Raw genomic sequence first — 27,042 nt, forward strand, 5'->3', positions numbered from 1 at the left:
GAGTCAGAAAACTGCTCTCATCCAGGGCTGCGAGGACCCTGGGGTCCGGCTGCCCCAGACACGGGGCTCGTCCTCCCGCGCCCACCAACCCCTTCCGCCCGCTCCTGCTGCTGAGGGGCCGGCTCCTCCGCCCTTCAACTCTCCTCTCATGTCTTCTACTCTCCATAGGTCTCACAGGACCCCAAGGACCTCAGGGTGAGTCATCGGGTCACTGCCACTTCAAATGCCACCGCCAAGCCTCCCACTCCCAGCATTCGGCAGATGCTGCTCCAGTCACCTTAGTGTCTCCTCTCCTTCCCTCACTCCCCCAGCAAAAATGGGTTCAGGTCATTTTAATGTGGGTCTTGAGAAACACCTTAGGAAGGAAAAATATGCACAGAACCATCTAGAAAGCCATTCTAGGAGAGATGAGGTTAGATCACGTGTGAATTCTGTCTGCCTGAGCCTGGTCCCCTTTGGTGGAGGGACCCCCAAGAGGAGGCTCCAGGCCCAGGAGTCCCATTAGCCCCACAGAGGCCCACATCTCCTGTGGCACGGTAGGGAGTGGGCGCTCATCTCGTGCAGAAGGGCCCAGCCTCCCTGGGACAGCCCCAGTGTCAAAGCCTGTCCGATAGTTGGACAGTGTGCACCCACTTGGATTTGAGAAGCTGTCACCACACCAGCCCCAAGTGCTAAAGGAAATTAGGCAAAGATGTAAAATAAAATCAAACAGCATCTCCCCCCAGCAGTTGAGCGCCCAGGGATATCTTTCAAATGCTCCCTGGTGGAGTTGTGGACAAAAGCAAGAGGGGGGGGGGGACTTCCCTGGTGGCACAGTGGTTAAGAATCCGCCTGCCAGTGCAGGGGACACGGGTTCGAGCCCTGGTCCGGGAAGATCCCACATGCTGTGGAACAACTAAGCCCGTGCGCCACAACTACTGAGCCTGTGCTTTAGAGCCCGTGAGCCACAACTACTGAGCCTGTGCTCTAGAGCCTGTGCTCCGCAACAAGAGAAGCCACCGCAATGAGAAGCCCGCCAAAATAAATAAATAAATAAATAAATTCATTTAAAATAAATAAAAAAAAAAAAAAAAAAAAAAAAAGCAAGAGGGGGTGTTGCATCAGATACAGGAAGCCCAGCCCCTACTCCCCCAGGCTGCAGGGCCGGTGGGTTACAGTGGCCGCTTTGCGGGCTGCAGGGGGCTCATCACCCTGAGGGACTGGGATCCCCCAAAGCTGGGCCTGTGAGCCTCTGCCTCCAGCCGAGCTGTTGCTCCATTTCCTAGAGAGGGAGAGGGCTCAGAGCAAGAGGCTCCCTCAAGGGGGCTGGGCTAAGGCAGAAGGCTGAGCCAGGTGGGTCTGCAGGTTTCAGTCAGCAATTGTGGCCTTGCCAGTGACAGAGCGCTAGGTACTACCACAGGGGGTCTGGAATTGCTGGCCCTTAATCATCCTGACTGACTTGTTTTCAATCACACCAGGACTTCCTGGTACCCCCGGCCGACCAGGGGCTAAAGGTAAGTGATTTTCCAAATTAGACAGTCACTGGTCATTTTTGCAGGAGGGGAGGCATTGGCAGGAGGGAGGTCCCTCTGTGGCCAGAGCCTGGATCATTAGTGGCATCTAGTGGCTTCAGTGGAAGGCTGTGAGGCTGGGGAGCCAGGGATTCTTCTGATCAATTAAGCCCTGACTCCTCAAGCCCCACCCTTCCCCCCACAATCCAGAGCCTCGCTTTGGTGCCTGGATGTCTCCAAGCCCTCGATGGAGGAGGATCTGCAAGGGTGCTGTCCCCACCGCTGACTCTGTAATGCCCCCCACGAGTGCTCCGTCCCCTCACCTAGGCGTGGTCCCCCCATGATGTGCCTCTTCCCTGGGACAGGTTTTATGGTCCACGCAGGCCTCAGTGTAACGGGGACACTGCCACCCTCTTTCTGAGAGGCGGCTTTGGCGCCGGCAGTGAGGAGCCTCTCAGATGTTACTAAGAGGGCAGTGTCAGAGTTCTCAGAGGGGCATCCTCAGGACTTTGACCCTTACATGTAGGGCGACACTCGCATCTGGTCTGGGCCATCAGACCCCAACCCTGAGCCAGTCCAGGAAAGGGGCTGCTCAGGGACGGTCCTTCTCCTTCTGTCCCTGTGACCCCACGTTCCTGAACCCTGACGTTCGGTGGAGCTGCCCTCTGTCACTGTCACCTTGGGAGGGACCTGCTTTCCAGAAACTATGGCTAACCACGGGTTGGGCCAAGGAGTTCTTTCAAGTACAGCCCAAGCAGACACGTCTCTGGGTCCACAGATCTGCTCATGGATTGATGGCATCTTTAGTAAGAGATCAGAGGCTTGGGGATTCTCGAGGAGAGACACCCTGCCCTTCTCCAGGGCCTGTGACTTTCTGTCCAGTGTGCACAAGAGGTGGACATTTTACCTGATAACTGGATTGTGTTCCAACAAAAATAAACTCAAGTGCTTTCTCTTGGCCTTGACCCCAAGGGGCTGGCAGATTGCAAGCAGAGCCCATCCCTATACTTCCCCAAAGGGGGAAATCGATATCACCCCTCAGTGTGTGGATGACTGAATTGCCCACAGGCCTTGGGAAATGACAAAAAAGTCCCAGAAGAATCTCCAGTCAAGGGTTTTTCCATCCTCTACTTCACTCACTTGCTTCTTCAGAATGTGGATTTCCAATCAGTGGAGATTCCTCATCGCGACAGCCTTGGGAAAGTGTGAATCTGACATTCCCTTCTTGGAAGTACTCCATGCACATTTGCATTTTCAACCCTCTAGGACACAAGGCACAGAAGAGATCTGTTAACCTTTACGTAACTCGGAGTTTCCCAGACCACAGAACCCCCTGTGGACTCTGTGCAGACCCTACTACTGTCCCAGGGAATTAGCCCCTGAGGAGCCCTGGGAACCGGGCTCTGCCCCGCAGGATCACCGCCTCTGCTCTTTGACCTCTCAGTGCTTTTCCCACCTAAAGCGATTCCTAGTAAGAGCCTGCAATGCCCAGTGTGGGAGGGGGAATGACTCCCGAGTCGGCTCATTCTGGCCTCACCAAAAGGCAAACTCTCCAACATCCGCAAATGAAGCCCCTTCGCAGAGTCCCAACTTCTTCCAAAAGCTAATGTGGGCCAAGAAGATTGATGCTCGAGCCTCCAGGGTCTCCAGTGCAGAGATTGGTGCTTAATGCATCCTGTATGCTCCCCTTCAGTTCGTTAAAATGCCTTTAGCCTGAGGGTTAGAAGCCCAGGAGTGGGTCTCAAATGCAATCAGAAGCGTTGAAAATGATTTATTGAGCCACTAATTGATCCTGGGAATAACCACTCTCCTTTTCCTCCCCTCCCAGGTGAACCGGGAGCTCCAGGAAGGATCGTGACTTCAGGTAGGCAGGACCTGCACTGTGTACTGGGCATCTGCCCTGGCTCTGCCTCCACACCCTCCAGGTCCACGGGCACGGTGCTTTGGGCAAGGTGCAGTGCTGAGCTCTCCCAGTCAGAAGTGAGGAGGGTGGGGGGATTTCAGACGTAATACTGGCCCGACCTGGCCCACAGCCTGGCCTGGGTCCCCTCTGAGCGAGGAGAGTGGGGCTCAGCGTTCAACGTGCCTTCTGTTTTCAGAGGGATTATCGACTCTCACTGTCCCAGGTCCCCCGGGACCTCCTGGAGCCATGGGACCTCCAGGACCTCCAGGTGCCTCAGGTCAGTCTGTTTTCTTGCTTTGCCCCAGATCAGCATCAGGCCTTGGTTGCATTTGACTGTAGCAGTATTCGCTCAAATCCTGAAACCCGGGCCAGAAGCCGGGGAAGAGTAGGAAGGGGCTGAGAAAGCCCCTCCCGGACAGCCTGGTGAGCCCTGATCACTCCCCAGCAAGTATCCCAAGCCCTGCACGGCATTGCTTCACTAGGTCCCCGCAGCACCATTGGAGGCTCGAGCAGGTAAACGACACGCCTAAGGTCACACGGATAAGAAATAGCAGAGTCAGGGTTTGGCCCAGGTCCTTCTGCCTCCACAACCAGTATTTGATTTGTCAGAGTCAGTCCTCAAATTGTTTCCTCTTGGAAAACAACTTGATAATATGCATCAAGAGCAACAAAAGTGCTAGGAATCTATTTGAAGCAAATATCCCCAAATTGTCCAACAATAACGAGATGGCTACAAAAATATGAAGACTTAAAGTTGTTAGCAGATAACTGTGTTATTTAAAAGGGCAGATAACACAACGTTGTAAATCAGCTATACTCCAATAAAAATATTTTTTAAAAATAAAAGAGCAGAATACTCGATAATGTGTGCTCTGTAGTTGCAACTATATTTTTATAAGATAAAAAAATGCTGAAAGGAAATACAACAAAATGCCTGTAAGTTAAAGAATTGTGGGTGATACTTTTTTCTATTTATCCAAAATGCCTGTTTTTTTATATCTATTTTTCAGTTATTTAAAATGTTTGTGTGTAAATGAAATACATTATTTAACATGACCGATGCAAGTACAGATCGGCCTTCCCTCCTGATAAACTCCAGTGAGAGTGGGGACACTGGGGGTGTTTAGAAGTCCCTAACCATCGGAGGACAGTGTCAGAGAGGGCAGTCCTGTCCATCCCAGGGGCCCCAGTGCCTGGCAGAGGAATTCTCACTGGAATGGACCACAGGGCTGGTCTCAAACTGCTTATTGCTTTCAAATAAGCAAGGTGACCTCTTTGGGCCACTGTTCCATGCCTTGTGAGGAAGCTACTTATGTACGCAGGCACCTGCCTTTTCTTCAGTTCTTTCTAGAACTTTGCCCCTAGAGGTGTGATAAAACCTTTTCTTCCCCAACCCCATTTCCAGGCCCTGTTGGCCCAGCTGGTCTCCCAGGACAGCAAGGTATGTCACACCCTGAAAGAACGCATGACTGTAGGCTGTGGAGAGCTTCCTTCCTGGGGTGGCCCTGCGCCCCATCTTTAAGTGAGAGATGTGCATGTTGGGAAGGGAGGTGAGGGGCCACCGGGCTCTTCTCCAAGGCCCCGGCAAGGCCTCAGCAGCCAGAGGAGACACCTCCTCCCACCTTCTTCCATGTTTCTGAGAAGGTAGGGGTCCTCCCGAAAGGGAGATTGAGGCTCTTGGGTCAGGATCAAGCTCAGCTATTTTCACAGGCCTCAGGCCTCTGGTGACCAGATCCTGAGAATCGTGTCACTGTCCAGCAACTTATCCAAATACCAAAAAACGGCTCCAGTTCCTCCTGGGGTGTGTCTCGCTCCCAGCCAACACTCTGGCCCCACCCACAGTCAGCTCAGCTCAGCCCCGCCCACAGTCAGCTCAGCCTGCCCACAGTCAGCTCAGCCCCCCCACAGTCAGCTCAGCCCCACCCACAGTCAGCTCAGCCCCGCCCACAGTCAGCTCAGCCCCACCCACAGTCAGCTCAGCCCCGCCCACAGTCAGCTCAGCCTGCCCACAGTCAGCTCAGCCCCCCCACAGTCAGCTCAGCCCCACCCACAGTCAGCTCAGCCCCGCCCACAGTCAGCTTCGCTTGGCCCTGCCCCACCCCGAGCACTTGGGCAGCTCCAGAGGGAAAGCACTGACAGCTGCAGGTGGTGTCCCCCAACTCTGTGTCCTCCCCACAGGCCCGCGAGGGGAGCCAGGACTTCCTGGTGAATCGTTCATGGGCAGCAGCAGCTCCATCTCTGAGGTCCTCTCCGCCCGTGAGTGCCACCGTGTTCTCCGGGACAGGTGACACAGGGGTGGGAGTGGGAGAGGTGGCCATGCACTGGGGCCTGCGGCAGCTGCACCAGCGAGTCATCGTGAGCCCCAGTGTAAGGATGGCCAGTTCCTCTGAAACGCAGTGCGCGCTGAGAACAGCAGGGGTTTTATCGGCTATGGAGGATGAGTCACGGGGGATGGCACAGCTGTCGGAGAGGCTCTCCGGATTCCAGGAGGACCAGGGTCACATGGGGCCTCTGAACCCAGCCCTGTGAGTGTGACTGGAGGAGTCCTGAATCCCCCACACCATGAATAACGACAAGGGTCCCTGGGTTCTCAGCCACAGGCCTGGCCTAGGAGCGCTGACTCCTGGGTCCTCCGGTTCCCAGAGTCCTTTAAAGAGCCCAGGCAGAGAAGCCGCTGGGCCTCCCACCTGGGCACCTGGACACCTGAACACCTGAACAGCAAAGACAACGCCAGCCCTGGTCTAACAGTCATCATGTGCCAGGCGCTGTGCCTTGACGTCCCACTGAGTCTGCACAAGGCCCTTGTGATGTAGATCTTGGGCCTCTGGTTTACAGCGGAGGAAGCTGAGGCTGAAAGGTCAAGAACTTGCCCACAAGTTGGCAGTGATGAGGCAGGGTTTGAACGCAGGCCGTCTGACACCAAAGCCATGCTCTTAATCATCACTGCACACCCCCATCAGCCACCAGGGAGCTCGACTCAGCCCCGCCCTGCCTCTGAGCAAAAGGCACCTCTAGCAGAGGGGGTCTTGGAGGGTCCTGTGCCACGACCCATGACACATGGCCTGGTGTGTGGGTGTGAGCACAGGCACCGAGGATCCTGGTGAGGGGTGAGGCTGGCGGAGAGCAGCCTCATGACAGCTTTTGCTCATTTCTGGTTTCTTCTTTCCACAGAGGGTCTTGATTTACGAGGTCCCCCAGGCCCACCTGGACCACCCGGGCCACCAGGTGAGCACCTCAGGGATCTTTGGAAGGTGGGGAATCTTGGGGGCAGGGAGCTCAAGGCACTTAGTGAGGAAGCCAAGATCCTGGGTTCAGCATTGCCTCTTCCTCACCCTCTTCTACAGGACCATCCATTCCAGGACCCCCAGGACCCCGAGGCCCAGCAGGTGAGAGCTGAGCAGTGGGAGGTGAGAGACAATGGGACCCAGAGCCCAGGCTTCTTCCGGGCCGGCTCTTAGGAAAGAGCTTCTCTGTCACTTCTGCTCCTGGGCAGAGTGTTCCTGGCTCACCTCTTGGCATTAATAGGTCTTGGGTGCTCTCTTATCTAGGGGAAGGCTTGCCAGGCCCACCAGGCCCACCAGGATCTCTCCTGACCAGCTCAGGTAATGCTGGGGAGTCAAGTCGCTCCTGTTCTCTACCCCAGCCCCAGCACATGCCATGGTCATGGGCACGCAGCCTTTCTGACCTACTCACCATGCTTCCTTCTTCTGACTTTCCACCGTGAGTGTGTTTGCATAAACTCCATGCTACCTGCTGCGTGGAGAGAAGGTACTGATGCCAACCCAGCCACCCTGAGAATCCCTGATTGCCTAGCCTGGGGGAGATCTGCCTTTGGGGAGCTTCTGGGCCAATGGGGGAGACCTAGTTCCTGTCCTCAGGGAGCCCAGGTCTGATGAAGTAGGTAGGACACATGCTCATGAAATGAGATAAATGCTGACAGTATAACATAGAAACATATGGAAATAACTTTAGAACGTACTTTAGCCCAGAACTTGTCCCTAGTGGAAAATTCATCCATCCATCCATCGTCCACACTCAAAACTATTTCTTTCCTCTACAGAGACCTTCTTCTCCGGCCCTCCAGGCCCACCTGGCCCCCCAGGCCCCAAGGGAGAGCAAGGTGAGCACGGTGTCTTAGGGAGCGCAGGAGCCTGTATGTACCCCTGCTTACCCAGCTGGTGGCCGGGAGAGTTCGGATGAGGCTGGATGAGTGGGTCTTCATCCTCCTGCCCTATCCCATTAGGAGCTCAGCAGCCTGCAGCAGGGGGTGGGGGGTGGTCAGAAGCTCTGCAAAGAATATCCACCTCTGCCTTGTCCTGATGGGAGGAGAGGCACGAGGAGCCCTAAGCCCCGAGTCTGCCCTGGCCCTGGAGCCCTGACCCCTTCCCCATGGGCCCCTTGAAGTCACAGCATCTGGGTGGGACGTGTCTCATGACTGTCTGTCTTCTCCAGGTGCCCCAGGCCCCCGAGGACACCAAGGTACAGTAGAACTGGCATCAAACAAACCTGGGGTAGGGGTGGGAGTGGCAAAGGCTGACCTTCCAAGATCCCTGAGCTTCTTGAGTTTGGTCCAGATGAGTGAGGGGAGATCAGAGTGTGTCTCTGATGGTTGAGAACTTACGTGCGTGCGTGCGTGCGTGAGTGTGTGTGCATGTGTCTGTGCGGCAGCTCTAGATACTACCCGAGGGCCGGTGCTGCCCCAGCCATCTTGGGGATGCCTCGGGAGGGAGGTGGTGTCTTGGGCTGGGGCACGGGGAGAGGGAGGCCGGCACAGCTGACTGTCCCCTCTCTACTGTGTCCCTCAGGAGAGCGAGGCCTCCCAGGGTTCTCAGCCTCAGGTAAGTGCTGAGCCCCCTGCTGCCGGCTCTGCCAGAGCCTCCCCACCTGGCTGACCGCACTGTGTTGTTGGCCTCCAGGCTCCAGTTCTCTCGGACTCAACCTACAAGGACCGCCAGGCCCACCCGGCCCTCAGGGACCCAAGGGTGACAGAGGTCAGTGAAGGCGGGGAGGAGTGGGAGCAAGGCTGGCTCCCAGAGCCCGAATAGAGGGCTGCGAGTACTTGTTGATGCTACAGCCTTGGGAGGAAGAAGAGGCTGAAGAGAGGAGAGCCTGGAGGGAGAAAGGGACCGGGGTGTGGGGAGACAGTCTCTGCCCAAGGAAGCTGTGACACCATTGCAGAAATGAGGCTGAGAAACATGGGACAGTTTTTGAGCCACAGCTGACAGTGTGGTTGAACTTGAGGAACCAGGGGAGGCTTCCTGGAGGAGGTGATGCAAACAGAGCTGCTTGTTTTGGATTCCAGGTGATCCCGGAGTCCCAGGGGCTCCCGGCATTCCCAGTGGGCCCTCTCGAGGTAAGAACCAAAGGTGCCCAAAGTTCTTCTCTCCTTCTTCAAGCGAGGCTGATCATGCCAATGAGGATGTTAATTAACTAATTCATTCACTTATCCATGATTCAGTGTTGATGAGATACTTTCTCCACGTGCTGGGATCTCTGAACTGCCTTTAAGGAGGTTACAAGTTATCGGGGGTGGGAGGGAAGGTTGCCTGCACGATAAAGATGACTAGCAACACCGATGATGAATGATGGCGAGAACAGAGCCTGGGAGCTAGGGGTTCAGGGGCGAGGGAGGCCACGTGGGCGGTGAGCAGGTTGCCGAAGGAAAGGGAGGGCTCGGCCTGGGAGAGCTCCTAGGAGCTCTTTGCCACTGTCTTAGTTCTCCTACTGAGAAAGACTCTCCCTCCTCAGACTGTAAAAGCATTGCCTGGGCTCCCTCGTTGGACCCCAGGGTGGAGAGACCAACTCAGAGGCTTTCTCTCCTGCAGGGGGATCATCATCGAGCACCATGTTCATGCAGGGCCCGCCAGGCCCACCAGGGCCCCCCGGGCCTCCAGGCTCCATCAGCAGCTCCGGCCTGGAGATTCAGCAGTACGTCTCTGACTACATGCAGAGTGAGTGCCCGGCGTCTGAGTGGGGCAGCGTGTGTGCGTGTGTGTGTGTGTGCGTGAGCGCACACCAGCACTGCAGGTCTGTGAGCTCCCGGACACCCGCCTTCTCACAGCTGCCCACGTATTGATACATAGACTAGTCCTCACGCCAGCAGAGGCTCGTGCACTCACATGCTCATCCACATGCACGTGCACACACACACACACACTTTCACACTGGTGTGCACTCCCCCGACCTCATCCTTGTGCTCTCTGTGGAGGTGAGGGTGTGATTTCCACACATGTGGGCACCAGAGCTTCGTCAAATGGGTGGCTGACTGGAGTCTTGTTGGTCCACAGCCATGGAGAGCCACCTGGCCCGGCACAGAGTCTGCCTCAGTTTCTCCATCTATAGCAAGGGGAGTCTAGGCTCCCTGCTGGCCCTGCCTTGGCCCCTGTGCGGGATGGGATGGGTGGGTGCATTTCATCAAGTACTTCAGGTCACCTCTGTGGGGAGGACACGCCCTCTTGGGGACAAGCCTGACTTTGCTTTATTTCTTTGTTGGCAGGTGACAGTATCAGGTCTTATCTATCTGGAGTTCAGGGTCCCCCAGGCCCACCTGGTCCCCCCGGGCCTGTCACCACCATCACGGGTGAGACTTTCAACTACTCAGAGCTGGCCAGCCTCGTCGTGAGCTACTTACAGAGTAAGCCTCTCCCCACCCCTGTAATGACACCTTCCTCCCAGGGTCCACGGTTATTCCTGGAGCCTCGTCTCTTAATTTGCTGTTTGCTTTGCCCTTTTTCTGAATGTGATGTTCAGTGCTGAATTCACGGTAATCAGGCTGCTGAATCTAGCTTCAAAAAAGGTTTGTTCAGATTAAGAAATATAGAAATAAGAAATTATAAATAGCCTGCTAACACCCCCATGCATTCATTTCCCCAAACGGAAACAGCTGGTTGACCGGGTCTTTGTGATTCTGGAGTAATGAGTGCGTTGCTTCAGTACCAGCTAAGCGGGTAACCAGTTTCTTCCCCACAGCTTCGGGGTACAGCATCAGCACGTCCTCCACCTCCATCTCTTCTGAAGACATCCTGGCTGTGCTCCAGCGTGAGTCGGCTGTGGTGGGCTAGGGGGTGGGGTGCCTTCCCTCTCTCCTGCCCGCACTTGTCAGGCACACTTGGCGGTCCCTTGGGACAAGGAGCCACTCCCTCCTCGCTCCCAGCAGCCAGCTGGAAAGGGGGCATCAGCTCTCCCCTCTAAGGCCAGGCAACCGGGCAGGAGCCCCTTCAGCTACCGGAAGCTTGTTGATGTCCCGCTGGGGGTCTGAGAACCCCCAGCTCACACGTCACTTGGGCCAGTCTGTGGGGAGGTTAGGCTGGACATGTGGTCCATACTGGCGCTGCCTCTCCTTTCAGGGGATGACGTGCGTCAGTATCTCCGGCAGTACCTGATGGGCCCTCGGGGTCCCCCAGGGCCACCAGGAGCCAGTGGAGGTTGGTCCCTCCAGTCTTTGGACTACGCAGAGCTGAGCAGCCGCATCCTCAGCTACATGTCCAGTGAGTGTCCGCCTCTGTGGCAGGGCGGGCAGGAGGGCGGGTGCTGGACATCCCGGAAGTGGCCCCCTGGCCCTGTCCCGCCAGGCTGCACCCAACCCAGAGGGAGGGGGGGCACTTCAGAGCTGTTGAAACCTGTGGCTCCAGAGCAGGTCACGGAGCTTGGCGAGGGAAGCCAGAATGAGTGTCCCGGCCACCGTCCTACACACGACTCACACGCACACTTCTCTATACACACATGCACACACGCACACTCCCACACACCCAGCAGGAGGAGGGCTGTGGGCACTTCTGACCTGCACTCTTCCCCGGCCCTGGGGCCTCTCCTCCGTGGTGCCGTTACCCAGGGTCTCGTGTCTGCGTTACTCTCTGCCGGTCTCTTCCCGCTGCCCCTCTCGCCCCTATCCCAGCCTCCACTTCTGTTCAGGTTGCTTCTGTCTGGCTTCCTCTCTGACACGGTGTCTCCATCTGCCCTTCCCTGTCTGATCTGCATCCATCGCAACTTGGGATTTGTTCCTCAGGCTCCGGAGTCCGCATTGGGATTCCTGGACCCCCAGGGCCCCCAGGCTTGCCGGGACCATCCTACGAGGAGCTCCTCTCCTTGCTCCAAGGTAGGGCCGAGCAGGGCCATCTGATCGAGTGCTTCGGGATGGAGGGCGGAGCTCCTTAGCCCAGGCTGTGACCGATCCTTGCTCTTCCTTGGTGTCTCAGGGTCTGAATTCAGAGGCATTGTTGGGCCCCCAGGTCCCCCTGGGCCACCAGGGCTCCCAGGCAGCGCGTGGTCCAGCATCAGCATGGAGGACCTCTCGTCCTACCTGCAGAGTAAGGAGTGAGGCCGGCGAGGGCTGCAGCCTGACCTCCAGGGCTCCCGCGGGTCTGAGCCAGGGCAGCCATGGAGGGCTCAGCCCAGGCCCCAGTCCTCCTAGAGCGGGTACAGGGCCGGGCTCTGGGATCCTGGAGGGGGACACACTTGACGTTGAGGTGCTTTCAGCCCTGGCAGGGGGAGAAGTGGGGGGGACACCATGCGTCCAAGTCACGAGAGAACTCAGGGGCCAGCGGGTGACCAGGTGCCCAGCTGGGAGCTCCAACTCCCAGCGGCAGAAGGGCTGAGGGGAAGGGATATGATTTGGGTTGAATGAGGCCTGGGACTGGGGGTGGAGGGCAGTGGGGAGCAGTCACTCCAGGGGAGGACGGGACACGCGTGTGGAGGCCTCCCTCACCGCCTCCTTCCAGACGGGCCCAGGCTGGGAATTCCGCGGTCCTGGCAGGGGATCCCTGATCTTTCTCTTTCTCTTGCCCCCTGCTCAGCTGCTGGCCTGTCATCCATCCCAGGCCCTCCTGGTCCCCCTGGCCCGCCAGGCCCTCGAGGGCCCCCGGGTGTCTCAGGAGCTCTGGCGACATACGCAGCTGAAAACAGCGACAACTTCCGGAGTGAGCTGATCAGCTACCTCACAAGTGGGTGTCCCTGACGTCACTCTCCCTCCTCCATCCCCTCCCAGACCACGCTTCTCCCTGTGAGAGGGGCAGCCAGCCGGGGCTTGAAGGGAACTGGAGGCGGAACACATAAGCCGCCCCGGTCAGTGGAGGAAGCCCGGCTTCCTCCCAGCCCACATGCTCCCGCTCGGTGCGAGTTCACATCCTGCTCAGGGGCGTTGAGGCCCTGGGAGAGACACCCCCAAGTCCCACTTCTCTCTCTCCCCCAGACCTGGCTCCCACTAATGCCGCTTCTTCCCCACAGGTCCTGACGTGCGCAGCTTCATCGTCGGCCCACCGGGTCCTCCCGGGCCCCAGGGTCCCCCCGGGGACAGCCGCCTGGCGTCCACGGACAGCTCCTACAGCCGGGGCGGCAGCTCCTCTTCTCTCAGTCGGGCCTCTTCCTACAGCTCCTCCACGGGCGAAGGGGGAGCCTTTGGCCTGGACATGGGCCTGGGCCGAGGCTACGGGGCAGCGGCAGAAGGCGGCATGTATGGCGGTGACGGTGGATTCGGGGCCAGCTTTGCTGGAGGTCCGGATTACAACGAGCTGGCCGTTCGGGTGTCTGAGAGCTTGCAGCGTAAGTGGGGACACGTAGGCTTCAGCGCTGCGGAGTTACGGGAGCATGTGAGCATCTCCACACCCAGGAGGACAGCAGTTCTGGAATCAGACGGGCAGGGACTGAAGACAAGCTTAGTTCAAGGGGCCCAGTCAGGACTGGAACCTATGCTGCAGGGAACAGAGATGCTGGGGTCTTTGTCCTTTGTTTTCCCAGAAGAGTCTATGACTATGAAGGTTTTCTGGTGGGGCTGAGGAAAGGTTGCTAAGAAGCCCTTTCCTGGGCGGCTCACCAGCACAGCTATGCAGTAAAAGGCCTATGAAACAAGCCCACGGAGGCGGAGACGTGCCTGTCAACAGGGGAGACTGAGGAGGCTCTTCCCTTGCTGCCGCATAGAAGAGTTTGGCTGGGATGGGAGTCAGACAGTCAGAGGGCACCGTGCTCCCGCCGTGAAGAGGGTGCCGGGTGACCCCTGCTCCCTGTGCCCACCACACTCTGGTATTTACAGGTCAGGGCCTGCTCCAAGGGATGGCCTACACTGTGCAGGGCCCACCAGGCCGGCCTGGGCCCCAGGGGCCCCCTGGCATCAGCAAGGTCTTCTCTGCCTACAGCAACGTGACCGAGGACCTCATGGACTTTTTCAGAAGTAAGGGCATCCCCCGATTACTTTCCCAACACTTCACTTGCCGTGTAGTCTGCTCCACAGAAACTAGTCTCCCCAAAAACCTTGTTAACACTTGAGATGCTGCAAATCAGATAAATTCTAAACTGTTCTCTTCTTACGAGTCCAAACTCTACCACTACCTGCCTGTGTTAGTCTGAACAAATCACTTTACTTCCCAAGCTCCAGGATGAGCTCTAGTCTAAGGCCAGTTTTTCCCCCTTGCAGCTTATGGAGCCATCCCAGGACCCCCTGGGCAGAAGGGAGAGATGGGCATCCCTGGACCCAAAGGTAAGTGGTGGCAGGAAACAGCCACCAGGATCCCGTGTTAACGACTGCCTCTTGTGGGAAGCAGCTCCCTTGCCAGAGCTGTGCTGGGAACGTGTGCGGCTCCTTCAGGCCCTGCACTGTGCCTCGCTTAGCCGTGCCCCCTTCTGTCCTCCTAGGTGAGAGGGGCCCTGCTGGGCCACCAGGTCAGCCTGGGCCACCCAGCCCTCGAGGACACAAGGGAGAAAAAGGAGACAAAGGTAAGCCTCACTTGCCACAGTTTCTGGAGTGCTGGGAAGCAGGCCACATGTTCCACAGCAAGCCTGAAAATTTTAGGCAGATGCCAGTTACGAAAGGCAGGTACTGGCAACAGCATACTTTGTGTAACGATCAAATGAACAGCCAGGGAGAAAGGAAGAAAAGTGTCAATGCAGGGAGGAAAAGGAGAACCAAGCTGGTAATGAAATAGGGTAATCAATTTAAATCAATTGACAGTCTTACAAAAGAGTTCATCTTTCAAGCCGGTTTTGTAGTAGTCACAGTTACTGTAATTACCCAAGCGAAAGTCCCCACAGACCACAGGATATTTTCTAACTTACCATTCATCTTCCAACTTCTAGGTGACCAAGTCTATGCTGGCCGGAGAAGGAGAAGCATCGCCGTCAAGCCATGAGCGACCCTTGTCGAAACAGCCGCCTGGACCAGTTCTTGCAGTGGTTTATGGCGCTTATGTCAAGACCTCTCCAGAGGGTAAAAGCTGGAATCTCACTGTCCTACTGAGGCAGCACAGCAAATAGTCAACTAGAACCCTTATCTTAGTCTGGAGCAAAATATATGTACGTAGAATTCAGTCCAAGGGACACAGTCTGAAACAGCTTCACGGGGTAGACTCAACAGTGGCCGCATGCAGTGTGGTAGGATGAAGCTGGCCTCCCTGCTGTCCAGGGCTGAGCTCCTCGGCTTCTTTAGCACCGAGTTCAAGCCCCAGCCTAGGAAAGTCAGGTACATAAAAGTTGTTTCAGGAGCCCTTGAGCTTCATCTTAAAAATGAGCCCAGAAAATGGAAGATGGGATGGGGGTGCCTTCCTGGGAGCCACTCGATGGGACTGTTCTGGTCAACGCTGCAAGGCTGTGCCCTCAGCTCCTTTCTCCCCTCTTCACTCTGCATTCTTCTAGTCATAGAAAAAAACTCTTGCAACTGAAAAAATTAAGCAATCCACTTCCCCTGAAGGTGGTGACAGGGTTTCTACTAGTTATTCCTCACTATGTATCACATTCGCACTTAGGAAGTTTGTTTGATTGCAGCTATGATCTGTCTCCATAGGTCCACGCTAGAGTTGGTAGTATGTTACACTGAACTAGGTTGCAGCCGATAGGAAGAGAAAGGCAGGGGGCGAGGAGGAAAGAAGGGGAGGGGAGGGAGAGCAGACTGCCTGACACCGGAAGCCGGCACCCCTGCTCTGCACTTAGGAAACGCATGGGGGACTGGGCGCAGTTGGTTTTATTGCACTTTTCAATGTCTACAAACATTCATGTGGTCTATCAGATGAGTCATTTCAATTGCAAAATTTCCAATTAAACGGTTTTTTCTTTTTTAATATGTTTAATGTGATCCATCTAACCAAAAAAAAAAAAACAAGAAGAAGGGAGGGAAGGAGGGAAGAAGGAAGGAAGAAAGGAAAGGAGGAAAAGAAAAAATATTTTCGGTTAATTAAGTTTGACATTTTACTGTCTAATGAAAACTTACTATGTATAATGAATGACTGCATCGTGCCTTTTTCATATTTTAGTTTTACCTAAAGGCTGACTCAATTTGTTTTTGTTATAGTAGCTTTAGAAGCTCAAGTATTATATCCCCTTTAATGATTCTTATCTTGATTAACCAGACTTTTGAGTTTTGTCCTAGTTATGAGATTTGCCTATCCAAGCTATCCAAGTCTTCATAGAATCCTATGCCCAAGAGAAATAGGGTAAAAGCCCAAACTTGCTAGCTTCTCTGGACAGAACCCAGATATGAGATATGTCCTCAGCTGGATGGCAGTGGATCTTAGCCTCTTTTGTTTCATTAAAAAAAAAAGTCAAGCATGAGCTCCACAGTATGCAATGCTCCTGGATTAGAAAATGACATGCTGTGCCTCCCTCCGTCCAAGCTGACCATTTGCCAAATGGTCAGCCTAGTATGTCTACTGAATCCTGCATGAACGTATATGAATGATGAAAAGAGGTTATTTTTAGCAGAAGTGACGTCACAGTTTGTGAAATGTTTGGTGAGAAAAATAATCCATTCCAAGGGGAAAAAAGGACATAAAAAAAGGTATATATACATATGTCGATGGAAATATTTTAAGCATCACCCAAAGGCGGGGTTTGGGCGATGAAAGACACTCCCAAGTTACCAGTAAAAAGGACCCTCTTGTGTGTGATGACTACAGATGGTCTGGAATACTAGTAAATAAGTCTGAAGGGTCAGAAGATCTGGAGGACTGCGAGTTTTAAAATATAGTTAGGATTTTTTTAAATGCTACAAAATGTTCTCATGCAGGACAATCTAGTTTCAAATATTCTCAATAAAAGACTGCTTCCCAAAGTAGATTAAGAAATAACTTTATTTTTCATTTGCCAACCCCATGATTGAAAAGACATGTTGCTCCCAAATAGACAAGAGGCATTTTCTGAAACAAAATTTTTTCTGAAAATTTAGCTTGTGAAGTTATTACACTGCAAATCAGAGAAGGATTACAAAAAGCTACAGCCAACATTGAAAACTGGTATCACATTCTACCCCAAGCTTAGTAACAGAAGTTTTAAAGCTGTATCAAAACCATGTCAGCCACAGGATAGCAACAATAGTGGCATTAATTGTTGTGCCTTCAACTTAAGAAAAGCATTTAAAATATCCCATTTCCTATAAAAGATCATTTCCCAGAAAGGAACTGATTTATTCAATCAGAAGCCTATTAGAACTGGAACTAAAGAGCTCGCCTCCTCCACCTCACAGTTCTACATTTTCCTGTTAATCAACAATATCTCTAGCTAATCATTTGACAGAATTTGGCTTCTCAGAAGAGTCTTTGTCATTTAAGCACAGTGTGGAATGGGGAAAAAAGTGTGTAGTTACAAGGGAACTAGGAGACTACAAAAGACAATCGCTTCTGAAACTCACAGATGCTCAAGAAATCAGAGACCCTCCATTACAGTGGGTCTCATATGCCTGAGAGCTTTGTGCTTGAGGAAACACTACTTAGAGGTAGCTCTGGTTCTGGTTTATATTTAATTACAATTTGCTGTATCCTGTCACAGGAAAGTTTCAACATTTTCAGCAAGGTACAAGCACTCCAAATTTCCTCCTTACCCACCCTATAGCTTCCCCATAGAAAACGGTAAGAAAAAGCTTAACTGTGAGTCCATATAGTATAGCGGCTAATTCAGCAATTCACACCCAACCATGGATTGACAGGACTAGGAAAGGCAACCTGGTGCAACGAGCTCCATGAGCTAGACCTGCAGAAGCGTGGTGGCCTGGTGTGTCCACAGCACGCAGGGAGAGGAGGGGAGGCTGAGTAATTAGGGGGCACACATGGAGAATTTCTTCTATGCATTTCATAGCACATTCTGCCACAGCAACAAAACCACCAACTCAGGAATGCATTTGACTGTACTCTTTGATTTCAAAGATGTCTGTGTCCCTCCCCAACCCCCCACCTACACATCATGCAAGAGAGAAGGATCGCTCTTCTGTACGTGAATACAGGGCCTAGCAAGAAGTGGGCAGGGGTGGGTACAAACAGCATGGTCTATACAACAAAATACCTTTTGAAAAGATTTATGTAACTTTAAGTATTAAAATGAAGGCTTTACCTCTACATACATATTCTGTAGTCCTGCTCCTACATGCATATGGTCTGGTCATTTTTGAAAGAGAACTCGAGCGTGAACAAGGAATCCAAAGGGCAGTTTTACGGGAGATGCAAGAGGTGCTAACAAACTTACCAGCGTTGTCAATCGTTCTACTCTGAGCCTCTTTATTCAATACTCTGAATGTCAACTTGAAAGGAAGAAAAAGAACCAAATATTCAGACCAAATTAATTATGTGCCATAAACTATTCAGCACACAGGATACCCTTTAAACGATACTGAAAAAATGTCCACTGCCTGAAGTATTAATTTTTAAAAAGCCAATAAACTGAAAATTTCAAAGGAGAAAGTGGTATGAGAACCTTCTTCCTCTCTCCCTCTTCAAATAAATCATTAAATACACTGGGTAACATTATACTGTCATTTCTATCATAACAATATAAACAATTTCCATCATCATCCTGAACATTACTTTATAAAGATATATATTTTAAAAGGCTCTCAAAACATTTTTCAACCCAGCATTTGAGAATAAAGCATTAAAAGAGTTTTGTATACAGTAACACATTCATGTGATAAGTGTATGAATTTACAACCATACATAATATATATATATGTATATATATTTATATAAAAAACAAACTTGGCCAGAAGTTAAGGCTACCTACAAAGTTGTCCAAGTAAATTATGCTTGTCAAAACAATTACAAAATTAAAATCACATGCGTTTTTAAATCATCTAAACCACTGACAAAATAAGGTTCAGCATTCAGTTTTCAAATTAACTGCAAGAAAGTGCTACAGATATTTACATTTTCTTAACATGAATCAGTGTTCCCACAAAGTTTCATTTGCATTTTCCACGAGCCTCAAATGTAATATAACTAAAAACTGAAATTTCTACAATTGGTACCTGGCACTCATGACAGAACAGGCGCACATGGCAGCCAGCAAGCTTCGTCTACAAATGTACTGTCCCACACCCCGAAATATGGTTTATAATACTGTTTCGACCTGACATGTGCTTGAAATTCTAACCCTCAAAAGGGACTAGAGTGAACATTTCATTAATAATTACACGTATCAGCAACCTCATGATAAAGATTTCAAGCTTTTCCCACTCAAATCAAAGTAAATAATTTAAACATGGAACAAAACAAGACCAAAATATAAATGACTCGATCTCAAAACAACGAAAAGTCATTTCTGATATTTGCCTAAATATTTTAAATTCTTTCTTAAAAACTATTCTGAACAAATGCCTCTTTTAAGATTAATTTCATAAAAAATATATTCATAAATATAACTCAGAGCCTGCCAGCCTCCAACAGTTTTAAACAGAATTTGCTAAGATGGGAGAAGTCATTTAACCAGCTCATGTATTATTTTAGGAAGTAAGCTGAGATAGCTAAATCTGTATTTTTTTTAATTTGGTGAGTTTTACATTTCCAATTTGGACATCTAAAAGCTACCGTTTATTTTTTTCATCTTTCCAACTTTGTACAACATATACTTTAGGATGAAAATTTCTATCAATTGGTAATAGGAGCAAGATTTAAAAAATAATAATGCTTAATGCTAAGGGTGTTTTGTCCCTGTTGAATCAAAAAAGGAAATGCTATTTTAGACTCAATTGAAATTTAGTGTTTTAGGCACTATTTTAATAAAACTAGCACCCTTAATTATTAGCTCATGTCTAAACAGGTAATTATTTTAGACAAATTATTGAAATAATTTTTCTCTTTTAAAAGAGTTTGATGCTAACATTTAAAGATAATAGATTTATTTACTGAATCAATATCATATTTTGAGCAACTCATAGTTTTTTCATGAGAGCTGATTCACCAAAAAATTATTCCAACTCTCTACAGCAGTTTCAACTATAGATTTTAGGCATCATTGAGAAGTTAAGTCAGGAAAAAAGATATTTAGTAATACTTAAGTGACATAACAGGGTTTTTTTAAATAACTTTAAACATTATATGTCTACCAGTTTTTCAGGTAACAGTATCTAAACAACACAATTTTTAAGATTATATACAAAAATCACCTTAGGGAATTACTGCAAGATGCTACTTTGCCAGCATGGCCCAGCATCTGTCTTAGTGCCTTTCCCTTTATCTTTGCTAAACAAATAAAACAAACAAATAAACACCCAGAAGGTGAGGCAGGTGATTGTCTTCGTGAGCTCTCTGATACAGACTATGGCAGAAGATGAAGAGGACAGAATGACATACTTAAAAAGACAAACCCAACCACAGACTGCTTCCCATTGTTACGATCCAGTGGAATGCAAGCTAGGAATAGGATAGAATTTGGAAATCCGGCTCTGTGTTGATGGGTTAAGGCATTCAGACTCCCCGGTCATTTTAAAGAACACTTCCTGTTCCTGTAGTTTCCTAGCAAACTCCTCTTCCAGTGTCTTAAAAAGAAAGGGAAAAAGAAATTATGCACTGGTATTAAAAACAGAATTTACTCTGACAGCCCAGATAAAATTATTTGCCCCGAAGACTTTGTCTGTTATCCTAAGGAAGAAGAGACTGCTCAACAGCTAGGACCATAGGCTGTGCAGCCCTGGGTTCAAGTCCTGGCTCAGCCACATGAATGGATAACTTGGGGGCAATTACTTAACTTCTCTATATTACAGAATCATTTCATTCTTCTGCTATGAAACAGCGATAATACCATCTACTTCACTGGGTTGCTATGAGAGGATTAAATGTGATAATAATGTACTTAACACACACTAGGTACTCAACAGATGGCACCTATTATTAACTACTGATATTAACTGTCTCTTCCACATGGAACTAACCATTTCCTATTTTTTTATTTTGATTACTGATGTGCATGTCTTTTCTTTCACATTGAACTATAAACTGTTTGAAGGTAAGACCTAAACCAGATTCATCTTTACAACCCCACAATATGGAGCAAATATAATAAGTGCTTGATAAATATCTGATGTATCAATTACTTTGTGGACAAGTGACTCAGGAGAAGTACTGCTGTAAAAATACAAAGTACAGGAAAAGATGGAAGGATAGGAAGGTTTCTTAGAAGAGGAAAACCATGAGCTTAGTTTCAAAGGAAAGATAAGAATTTGACAGACAGGATGGGGAAGACACGCCAGACAAAGTGAGCTGAAACAATGCACAGAGGCAGGAAACTGTGGAGTTGCTGTGAGTAACGGTGATTATACCCAGTACTGGAACATGAGCTGGGAACAAAGTGGCTAGTGGGAGACGAAGCTAAAAGGGCTGATATGGGCAAAGTATGGCACTATGAAGGCTTCAAAGTCAAAGTGAGGCGTTTATATTCAACTCTGTTGGAACTGCAGATTTATCAGCACCACTATGACAGTAACAGAGATGCTCTTGAGGATAAACACTCTGGTGACGGCAGGCAAGCAGGAGGAAAGGAAAGTGAACAAGAGACCAGAAGGACCATTAGGACATTACTGAACAATTTTAAGCAAATAATAGGAAGACAGTAAAGGGAAAGAGAAATATTATGAAATAAAAGTCAAAATTATTTGTCATCTGATTGAATGTGGGGTGTGATGGAAATGAAAGGTAATTCAGGTTTCTAGCCTAGATGTCAGTTAAGAGAACAGGAATGTTAGGAAGAACACCTGATGGTGGGTAGGACTGGAGAGAGGGGGGAAGATGAGATGGAGATGAAGGAAAAAAGATGTTGAGTTCAGTTTTATCTCCACTGAGTTTACAATCTTTAGTCAACGTTCAACAACATTCAAGAGGTATGTACTGATCATTTACAATGTGCAGGAATTGTTCCAGAAGCTGGGTATCTATCAGTGAACAATGAGATAATGTCCCCGCTTTCAAGGAGCTTACATTCTGGTGGGAGAAGACACACAACAAAGAAATGTGTCTGGTGGTGATGAATATTATGAAGAAAAACAAAGAAAGGTTGAGGGGATAGAGAGGGTTCGAGGTAGGCACTGAAGCTACATTTTATATACAGTCATCAAAAAAAGAAACCTTTGATGAGATGATAATGGGACAGAATGAATGAAATGAGGAGGAATGGAACATCCATATGGAAAATGAGAGCTGAGAGCATGAACCGATAATAAAAACAATAAAATAATAACAATAACAACCATTCATTGGATCCTGACCACATCTCAAGTACTGTAGACACATCACTTCCGTTAACTGTCTTAACAACCCCAATTAGGGAGGTAGTAACATCCTCATTTTACAAATGAGGAAAACTGGGCTCAGAAGTGTTAAGAGACAAAATTAATCAGTGTCAGCACTGAGATTTGAACCCAGACCTGTATGACTTAATAATTCATGTTCTATACAAGTTTTGGAATTATCCTTAAATATGCAACAGCTGAAGCCATGACAATGTACAAGATCATCAAGATAAAGAAGCAGAGGTAAGAGTGTAAAACTGGAAAATGTCTACATTTCCGGTGACTGGATAACAAAGAAAGGTGATAAAGAGCACAGAGAAAGAAGAGAGTATGTCACAAAAGTCAGGTGAGAAGAAAATTTTAAGAAGATTTTTAAGAAGAACAGGTAGATAATGCCACTGGTGACCACTGTCAACCAATTCAACTGGGGAGGAATTTGAGGCAAAAGCTAGACTACAAAGGGTGAAAGGAGGAACTGGAGAAGGGACTTCTCACTTTCACCCCTCTGTGTATGTACCCTTTGAATTCAGAAACACATGAATGAACTACCTATTCAAAAATGTAACAAAAAACAAAATTCAAGTTAAAAAGCCACACTATTAGCACATGGTAGGTGCTAAATACATATTTCCTTGATTAACTCATTGGATGAATGGAAGAAAGGAATGATTGAAATGTATAGCAGGCAGGAAGCCCAAGAGAAAATAAAGGTTTAAGTTTGACAGTTGGCAAAGAGAGAGAATCATATAGTAATAGCAAAGACAGAGTTGAAACGGTTGACCAGTTGGACCAGGCTAGCAGGGAGTCAAGCGCAAACAAAGAAGATAGCTGGCTGACTGGCAGGGGGTAGGAAGCCATCCCTATTTTACTAAATTGTCAATTAACACAGCACATAAGGGCCATGTAATCTGGCTCCAGTCGACCCATCCAGACAAAGCTGTCATCCCTTCCCTCTCTCCCTCCCTAATGCCTACACACAGGCACACACTCCCTCTAATGCTACAATGATAGGGAGCTACTTATGATTCCTGTACACATTATTTTCACTCATTCTCTTTTCTGTACTTAAATTGCCCCATTCCACTCCCATCTGTCTGTCCTCCTAGCAAGCTCTTACTCATCTATCAAGCCGCACTTGGCTTACAAGGCATCTCCTCTCTAACCCTTCCTGACTTCCCTGAGCAGACTTAAGCACTCCTCCTCCTTTGCTGGTACACTGTGCTCCTCTGCTCTGTATCTTGTGCTTACCTCCTTCAGACAAATGCTGCTACTGATCTGCAACAGCTTGTCAACTAGATTCTGAACCTTTCGGGGACAGGGACTTTGACTCTTCATCTCTGTGTCTCCCATCCCTGACACTGTTCCTGACACATATTAGGTAAAGAGCCAATAGCTGGGAGGATGGAGGGATGGATGAATGCAAGCATATTTTAATTAAAGCTTTTAAAATTACCTTTTTCCTAGGTCTCAATTTCTCTCTCCATTCCTTTAATTCTTGGCTGTGTTCCTCATCTAACTCCTTTAGTTTCTGAGTCTCATGCTCAACCAAGAGGTGGCATTTTTCATTCTGAAAATAAAGTTTGGATTTAAAAAATTTCAGATCAAGTTAGCAATTTTTCACAAATACAATTATCTTCCAAAATAATAAAGTATTCATTAAACATAAAGCTATTACTGAGGTTGAAATTCTCCTCTAACAACCAAAGGCCAAGAATTATGAAAAGAGTCATAACTTCATTTTTGCAAGTGTAGAGGCTAGATCTGTTATCCATATGAAAAGAACTTGAATAGAAAGAACTAGTTTGATCCTGATTTTCCTTCTAATAAGGTTTACTTACAAAACTGACACTTCAGAGGGCAACTTGGAAGCATTTTATCCAATGGTACCAGAACATGGGGTTAGAAACTATTCCACTCTAGTAAATTAAGCAAATAATGTAGCATATCCACAATGTATACACTACTCTGAAATTGTAAACATTTTAGAAATTATATTACATTACATTACATTATATTATATTATATTATATTATATTATATTAGAGAGCTGCATACCCCAGGTAAGGTTCAAAAACAGTCCTCTCTAAAGTAATGCTTAAATTCCTTAGGAAAAGAATTCTCATATTTATCATCTTTTTCAAAAACCTTGAAGAAAATGAACTATTTCTCCCTAAATAAAAAGAAATTTTAAATTCAGAATGATAACAAAAATGCCTACATCATTTTTAAAACTTTGTTCATCTTCTTTGCAAAATACACTAAAAATTCTCAATAGTACTTTTGAAAGATGCAACTTCTTATATCATAAATTAGCTTCATGTTTATACTAATCACAGCTGTGTAAGTTCTAAACAAGTGCCTGCGATACTAAACTGATCTTCCTTTGGGTCTACAGAGGAAAGAAAACCTTTAAATCCCAGCATCTTCATAAGCAATGTGCAGCTTACTCTGAGTAGCTATTATTTCCTCAAAACCAGCCACCTGTACTGTGCATCTACTACCAGCTTTGCGTTCATGCTTCTGGAGCTAACCTGCAGTTGATGCAGTTCTCGGACATTGGCTTCACACTGCAACTGAAGATCCCGCATTTGATTTTCATGTTTTTGATGCTGAGCCATTCTCTCATTTTTCTGCCTCTTTTCTTCTTGAGAAGCAAACTATAAATAAGAAAAACAAAAGATAAATATGGTTAACAAGTAATGTAATTTCTGCATCTTCCAAAGGTGTAATTAAGGAATGTAACAAAGCTTAAAGTACAATAAACTAAAGCTGCAAGTAATAATACGCTGGGACTCAAAGCTGGAGTCTACATCATGGCTTTGGTGGGGTGTAGGGAGGTGGAGAGAGACTTCTGATTAAAACCTTGTTCCTCCTATCTGCTTAGTGACCTCAGTTAATTTGTGTGTGGGATCTGTGACTGTAGAAGTATAGTGAGGCCACACGTTTGACTGAAAAGCTGGCCAAGTCATCTTATTCCCAGGGCTGGTCTTAGGACCAGCCTAGCCCTGGATCTGGTGTGGGGCATAGAAGAGAGCAGAGCTCTCCGTGGCCAGCACCTGAGGGAGACTGAGTTGGTACATGCCATATGTGTACAGAGCCATGGTGAATATCAATGAGCCCAAGGTGGCTCCAAATGTTTACAACACAATTATGTGGTACTTCTAAAGGCCATTCAAAAAATTTAAACTTAAAGAGAGTAATTTGCTTATTTACTTGTTTAATTTTGTCACGATCCTGATCTGGTGTTGCTGTTGGGTTAATTCTCAAACTCTTCTTAAACATGGCCATGCGAGTCTTGGCTTCGCTGCGCTGAATCTTAGGCAGTCTTGCTCTTTCTTGAGTCTGTCTGTTTTTCAACTCCTCAATAAGTCGTTGATTGTAACGCTGCATTTGTTCTGTTTCCTAAGAAAGTTTCAGAGTCCAATGACGTAGATATAATTTAATACTCAGTACCCACATGTATGCTCAAACATGTCATTTTGCTGTTGCTTCCCCAAATTACTCTCTCCCTTGTTGCATACCAACCAGCAAAATATTAGGCAAAAAAATAATTTATAAGAAAAATAAGCTATTAGTAATAAGAGATTTATATTGACTCTCGTATACTAAGTATAGGGAGTCCACATTTTTAAGATAACTGAACCATAAATGGAGCCAAAATAGCTACCTCTGAGAGACAAGATGAAGATTATAATGTATAAGAGGTCTTTAAGCATTGTAATTAGTTACCTTCCTTGGAATTTGTAGAAAAGAGTTTGCAATCATGACCAACATACAATTAATTACTCCAAATTTCAAAGAAATTTTAGGATAAAAGAAAGGAAACCTAAACTTTATTCTGTAAAAAATATAAGTTTCAAAAATAAATAGCTCTGGGCTTCCCTGGTGGTGCAGTGGTTAAGAATCTGCCTGCTAATGCAGGGGACGTGGGTTCAATCCCTGGTCCGGGGAGATCCCACATGCCATGGAGCAACTAAGCCTGTGTGCCACAACTACTGAGCCTGCGCTCTAGAGCCCACAAGCCACAACTACTGAGCCCATGTGCTGCATCTACTGAAGGCTGTGTGCTCTAGAGCCTGTGCTCCACAACAAGAGAAGCCATCGCAATGAGAAGCCTGCGCACCGCAACACAGAGTAGCCCCCCCCACCGCCACAACTAGAGAAAGCCCGCGCGCAGCAACAAAGACCCAACGCAGCCAAAAATAATAAATTAAAATAAATAAATTTAAAATAAATAAATAAATAGCTCTGCAAACTTTAAAATGAACAAAAAAGTGAACAAATTTTCCTTTCATTAACCTTCTCATGGCGCTTAAGCAGCTGATGTCTTTGCATAAAATACTGGTCTTTAAGTTGCTGTTTGAGCAGCTGGTGTTTTTCTTGTAAATGTCGTTCTTCAAGCTCCCAAATCGCAGCTTCTCTAGCTAGAAGAAGAAAGCAATTTCAAAATGTAACTTTGCTCTTTTTACTAATGTACTTTGGTCTTCATTTTAATATTTACATACAAGTGTTCTAATACACTAATTAATACACACGGACATTCTGAGCTATAAATGAAATATTACCAACATAAAGATAATATCCATTTACCACTTTCCGTTCTGTTCTGATGTCCTGTAAACAGAGAACGCCCTACCCACAACACCAAAATTCCATTTAACCATCTTAATGAGAAAGAAAAAAAATATAAGGTATTTGTTAGGGGAAATAAGTGCTTAAAATTCCATTCTATCACGTAGCCAATTTAAGTATACCAACATTGTAAGGCATAATGAGTACATAAAATTATTCAGGTATATTTCTACCATCATCTGGACAAAAAAGATGTTTTAAGGATTATATGTTTATGTTCACTTCTATTGCCTTAAAGGAGTTCTGTATCTTGCAGTACTTCTTAATTTTATGAAGTATTTTCCTCTTATTTACTTTAAGTTGCTTCATCTTTCCCTCTACCACTCTAGCAAAAGAAAACATTCAAATAATTTCCAAGGTATATCTCTGCAATGTTTTGAGATATATATATACATATGCTGCATAATTTCATATACCTCTCATGAGCTGTTGTTTGTTATTCAGGCACTCTCTTTCAATATTGGCTAACTCTGCCTTCTGCTGTTGGATGATCTTTTTCAGAGAGCCATCTAATTCTTGTTGTTGCTTCTGAACAAACTCTTGTTCCTATT

The 27,042-nt window shown here is 48.1% G+C and overlaps 2 protein-coding genes across 6 annotated transcripts in view; one reads left to right on the plus strand and one right to left on the minus strand.

Moving 5' to 3' along the window:
• COL17A1 (collagen type XVII alpha 1 chain) overlaps positions 1-15,434 on the plus strand; it is a 51,816-nt gene extending 36,382 nt beyond the window's left edge. For 2 of the 3 annotated variants that reach the window (XM_082425086.1, XM_082425085.1), the window contains exons 32-57: positions 169-195; positions 1,458-1,493; positions 3,319-3,354; positions 3,590-3,670; positions 4,799-4,834; positions 5,572-5,649; positions 6,565-6,618; positions 6,738-6,779; positions 6,942-6,995; positions 7,454-7,513; positions 7,846-7,872; positions 8,199-8,231; positions 8,310-8,384; positions 8,696-8,746; positions 9,219-9,344; positions 9,890-10,027; positions 10,363-10,431; positions 10,740-10,880; positions 11,399-11,488; positions 11,589-11,699; positions 12,186-12,332; positions 12,616-12,930; positions 13,418-13,555; positions 13,799-13,861; positions 14,017-14,097; positions 14,458-15,434. In XM_082425086.1, the coding sequence (XP_082281212.1) occupies positions 169-195; positions 1,458-1,493; positions 3,319-3,354; positions 3,590-3,670; positions 4,799-4,834; positions 5,572-5,649; positions 6,565-6,618; positions 6,738-6,779; positions 6,942-6,995; positions 7,454-7,513; positions 7,846-7,872; positions 8,199-8,231; positions 8,310-8,384; positions 8,696-8,746; positions 9,219-9,344; positions 9,890-10,027; positions 10,363-10,431; positions 10,740-10,880; positions 11,399-11,488; positions 11,589-11,699; positions 12,186-12,332; positions 12,616-12,930; positions 13,418-13,555; positions 13,799-13,861; positions 14,017-14,097; positions 14,458-14,510 (2,162 nt within the window). In that variant the 3' untranslated portion in view covers positions 14,511-15,434. The remainder of the gene's footprint in view (positions 1-168; positions 196-1,457; positions 1,494-3,318; positions 3,355-3,589; positions 3,671-4,798; positions 4,835-5,571; positions 5,650-6,564; positions 6,619-6,737; positions 6,780-6,941; positions 6,996-7,453; positions 7,514-7,845; positions 7,873-8,198; positions 8,232-8,309; positions 8,385-8,695; positions 8,747-9,218; positions 9,345-9,889; positions 10,028-10,362; positions 10,432-10,739; positions 10,881-11,398; positions 11,489-11,588; positions 11,700-12,185; positions 12,333-12,615; positions 12,931-13,417; positions 13,556-13,798; positions 13,862-14,016; positions 14,098-14,457) is intronic. The other variant, XM_082425087.1, reaches the window with a different exon arrangement.
• Positions 15,435-16,423: 989 nt separating this feature from the next.
• SLK (STE20 like kinase) overlaps positions 16,424-27,042 on the minus strand; it is a 55,901-nt gene continuing 45,282 nt past the window's right edge. For 2 of the 3 annotated variants that reach the window (XM_082425093.1, XM_082425094.1), the window contains 6 exons: positions 26,908-27,037; positions 26,159-26,283; positions 25,073-25,261; positions 24,391-24,516; positions 23,313-23,426; positions 16,424-20,113 (listed from right to left, as the gene is read on the minus strand). In XM_082425093.1, the coding sequence (XP_082281219.1) occupies positions 19,967-20,113; positions 23,313-23,426; positions 24,391-24,516; positions 25,073-25,261; positions 26,159-26,283; positions 26,908-27,037 (831 nt within the window). In that variant the 3' untranslated portion in view covers positions 16,424-19,966. The remainder of the gene's footprint in view (positions 20,114-23,312; positions 23,427-24,390; positions 24,517-25,072; positions 25,262-26,158; positions 26,284-26,907; positions 27,038-27,042) is intronic. The other variant, XM_082425092.1, reaches the window with a different exon arrangement.

Source organism: Balaenoptera physalus (assembly GCF_965194825.1).
Source record: "Balaenoptera physalus genome assembly, chromosome: 14".
Lineage (NCBI taxonomy): Eukaryota > Metazoa > Chordata > Mammalia > Artiodactyla > Balaenopteridae > Balaenoptera > Balaenoptera physalus.